General features: G+C 63.6%; 1 protein-coding gene across 1 annotated transcript; it reads right to left on the bottom strand.

Moving 5' to 3' along the window:
* Positions 1-1,012: 1,012 nt before the first annotated feature.
* NHLRC4 (NHL repeat containing 4) lies at positions 1,013-2,218 on the bottom strand. Its single transcript, XM_089896438.1, has one exon. The coding sequence runs from the start codon at positions 1,988-1,990 to the stop codon at positions 1,619-1,621; it is 372 nt and encodes a 123-aa protein (XP_089752564.1). The 5' UTR covers positions 1,991-2,218; the 3' UTR covers positions 1,013-1,618.
* Positions 2,219-2,818: the final 600 nt, after the last annotated feature.

Genomic DNA, 2,818 nt, shown 5'->3' on the forward strand with positions numbered 1-2,818 from the left:
GGTCCGGCCCCAAAGGCACCCGGGCTGCCCCCCCGGCCCTCGCCCGAGCGTTCCGTGCACGCAACGTTCCGGTCGCCGGAGCCGGTGGCCCGTGCGCGCAGCGCCCTTGTCTCTCCTGCGTCCTTGTCCTCCCCATGCCCTGTGCACAACGTCCTTGTCCCCCATGTCCTTGTCCCCTTCGCAGCATCTTTGTTCCCCCTCCAGTCTACCCACAGTGTCCCCAACACCCCTGCCTTCCAGTTCCCCACCTTCCCACAGCCACCAAACCTCCCCCATGCCTGGTTTCTTCATCTAAGGGATCCAGTAGACCTGACATTTGAGGGTCCCAGACTTCACCTTGTCTCCACCATCCCAGGGTGAAAGGATCCCCAGGCCCTGGGTGGGGTCCCAGAAGAAGCTGCCACCCCAGCCCCAGACTGGCCCCTTTGCACCCTAGTCCCTGTAGAGGCCAAGTGAGCTACGAAGGTTGGAGGGCCAGCCCAGGGTCTGAAGCCATCTGATCTGATGGTCAGGAGGCGTCCCTGGCCCCTCCTGTTCCAGGGGACAATACCCCTAGCACCAGCAGCAACTACTAAAGTTTACAGAGCACCTGCCCCACACACTTCCTTACACTGACCCACTTAATACTGCCCCACCTTTGCAGGGGCTGGGAAATATGGAGGGGACCTTGTCAGGCAATGGCCTAAACCACAGACCCCTGAGACCATCCCCTCACCAGCCCCCAGGGGCAGGACTAGGCACTGGCCCTTTCCCCTGAAGACCACCCACTGGAACTAGGAGCCTGGCTGGGCTCCTGACTCAGAGTAACCCCACACACCCCCTACCCCTTCCGGCCTCATTTTCCTGCTATTTTTAACAGCAGGAGTCTGTCCTCACAGGAAGGCTCTTCTGCACTTGACCACTGCCCGGAACTCTCCCAGCAACCCCACCCATGAGCTTGGAGCTGTTTGATCCTCATTTGCAGTGGAGAAAATGAAGGCTCAGACAGTGTCACATGGGAGAAGTGGACCAGGAGCATGGAGGCTTCCAACTCAGCCATGTGTCACCCCAGGGCACCTCTGGGGGGGCCCCTCCTCTGCTCCCCCCTTACCTCAGCTGGGCCCAGAGAAGCTTCAGGAGGCTTGGCACCTGGGGCACCTCTGAAAATGATGGACAGTGCAGGGCCGCGCCCCTGCCCAGGCTGCCCAGCCCAGCCCAGCCCGGCCCTGCCTGCCCAGCCACACCCTCCCTGCCTGCCTCTGTCTGATTAGGAGGCTGGGGCTGCGGCACCTGGTGGGAGATCCTGCCTGGGTAAGTGCTGGTAGCTGGCCCGACACGCTGAAGATCTCCAGGCTTCAGCTGCCAGCCCCAAAGCGCAGGCCTCTTGGGCCTTGGAGGCTGGGAGGCAGCTGATCCAGGCTGTGGACCAAGTCTGAATCCTCTCCAGGAGGAAGACAGGAGGCCAGGCCCGGGCCCGACAGCAGTGCTCAGGAGTGTCAGCAAATGTACAAGGTCAGGAAGGCATGGCCAACAGCCCTGGAGGACCCTGCAAACCCTGAACATTCCTCCTGTCGTGGTCCAAACTCCGGGGGCTGGACCCATGCACAGTGAGGGGCTGCTCCCGTTCAAGCCCACCGGATCAGGCCAATTCCAAGTAGGACTGGTACACTTTGATGTAGCCGTTCTCTGCATCCGCCACCATGAGCTGGCCCTGGGGCGCACAGGCCACACCCAGGGGCCACCTCAGCCCCTCGGACACCAGGCAGATGGGCGCCCTGGCCCAGGGGAACAGGGTCACCTGGTGCCGCTGCTCGTCCGCCACAATGACACTGCCCGCTGTGTCGGTGCACACGTCTGCTGGGCTGCCAAAGTGGTGCCCAGTCAGGTCCCCCAGGGAGCACGGGGGCTGGCGGGCACTGCCAAACAGCCACACGTCCCTGAACTCCTCACTCACAGCCAGGCCCCCATCGGGCCCCAGGCCCACCCAGCAGGGGCCCTCCGGGCCCAGCATGGAGGCGGGGGCCAGTGGCTCCAAGGCAGGGCCCAGTGTGAAGCTGTGCACAGCCCCGGGCACGTAGTCTGTCACCAAGAGGGGGTCAAGGGGGTCCACAGCTAGCCCCCTGGGGACCAAGAAGGTGCCCACTGTCACCCAGCGGCCTTGAGGGGCTCGGACGGTGTGCTGCAGCACACGGACAGCCCTGTGGACCAGGTCACTGATCACCACGAGCCCAGCAGCTGTCACAGCCACGTCCTCCGTCACGAAGGCCCTGGCCCCTGGCACAAGGCAGGGCAGGTGGCAGATGGAGCGTCCCTAGAGGTCCAGCACGTGGATGCAGGGTGCAGTCCCAGCCGTCAGGAAGAGCAGGCCATCTGGGGAGCAGTGCAGGTCCCAGCCCCTGAGGGCACTGGCATCCACCCAAGCAGCCGGGGCCACCAGGAGTGAGCGGGGTCTCCAGGCAGGTCCAGCGTGAGGCGTGGTCCCTGGGACGCGGCTGACCCGCTGGTGGGGGAGGCCCAGGAGGTCAGGGTAGGAGGCCAGAGAGCTGGCCGGTAGGCGGACATAACAGCCTCAGCCTCTCTGAGCCAGTCCTCCAACTGGGCCAAGTTTGGGGCTGCAAAAGAAACGACACCCCACCATGTGCCAAGCAGCGTGACAGTGGTCCCCCTGCACACTTCCCGGCGGTGCTGGTTCCTCCTGTTTTACAAATTTGACTCTGTTCCACCAGGTCCTGACTTCCAGCCATGCCTCTGGGCCCTATTTTCCCAGATGCGGTCCCTGAACACAATTCTGGGAGACACATGACCCAGGAGGGCTGCTGTGGGTTTTGTTCTGAGGCCG

This window comes from Delphinapterus leucas, chromosome 15 (genome assembly GCF_059928025.1).
Source record: "Delphinapterus leucas isolate spDelLeu-1000000601 "Yukka" chromosome 15, BTC_Dleu_Yukka2, whole genome shotgun sequence".
NCBI classification, from domain to species: Eukaryota; Metazoa; Chordata; class Mammalia; order Artiodactyla; family Monodontidae; genus Delphinapterus; species Delphinapterus leucas.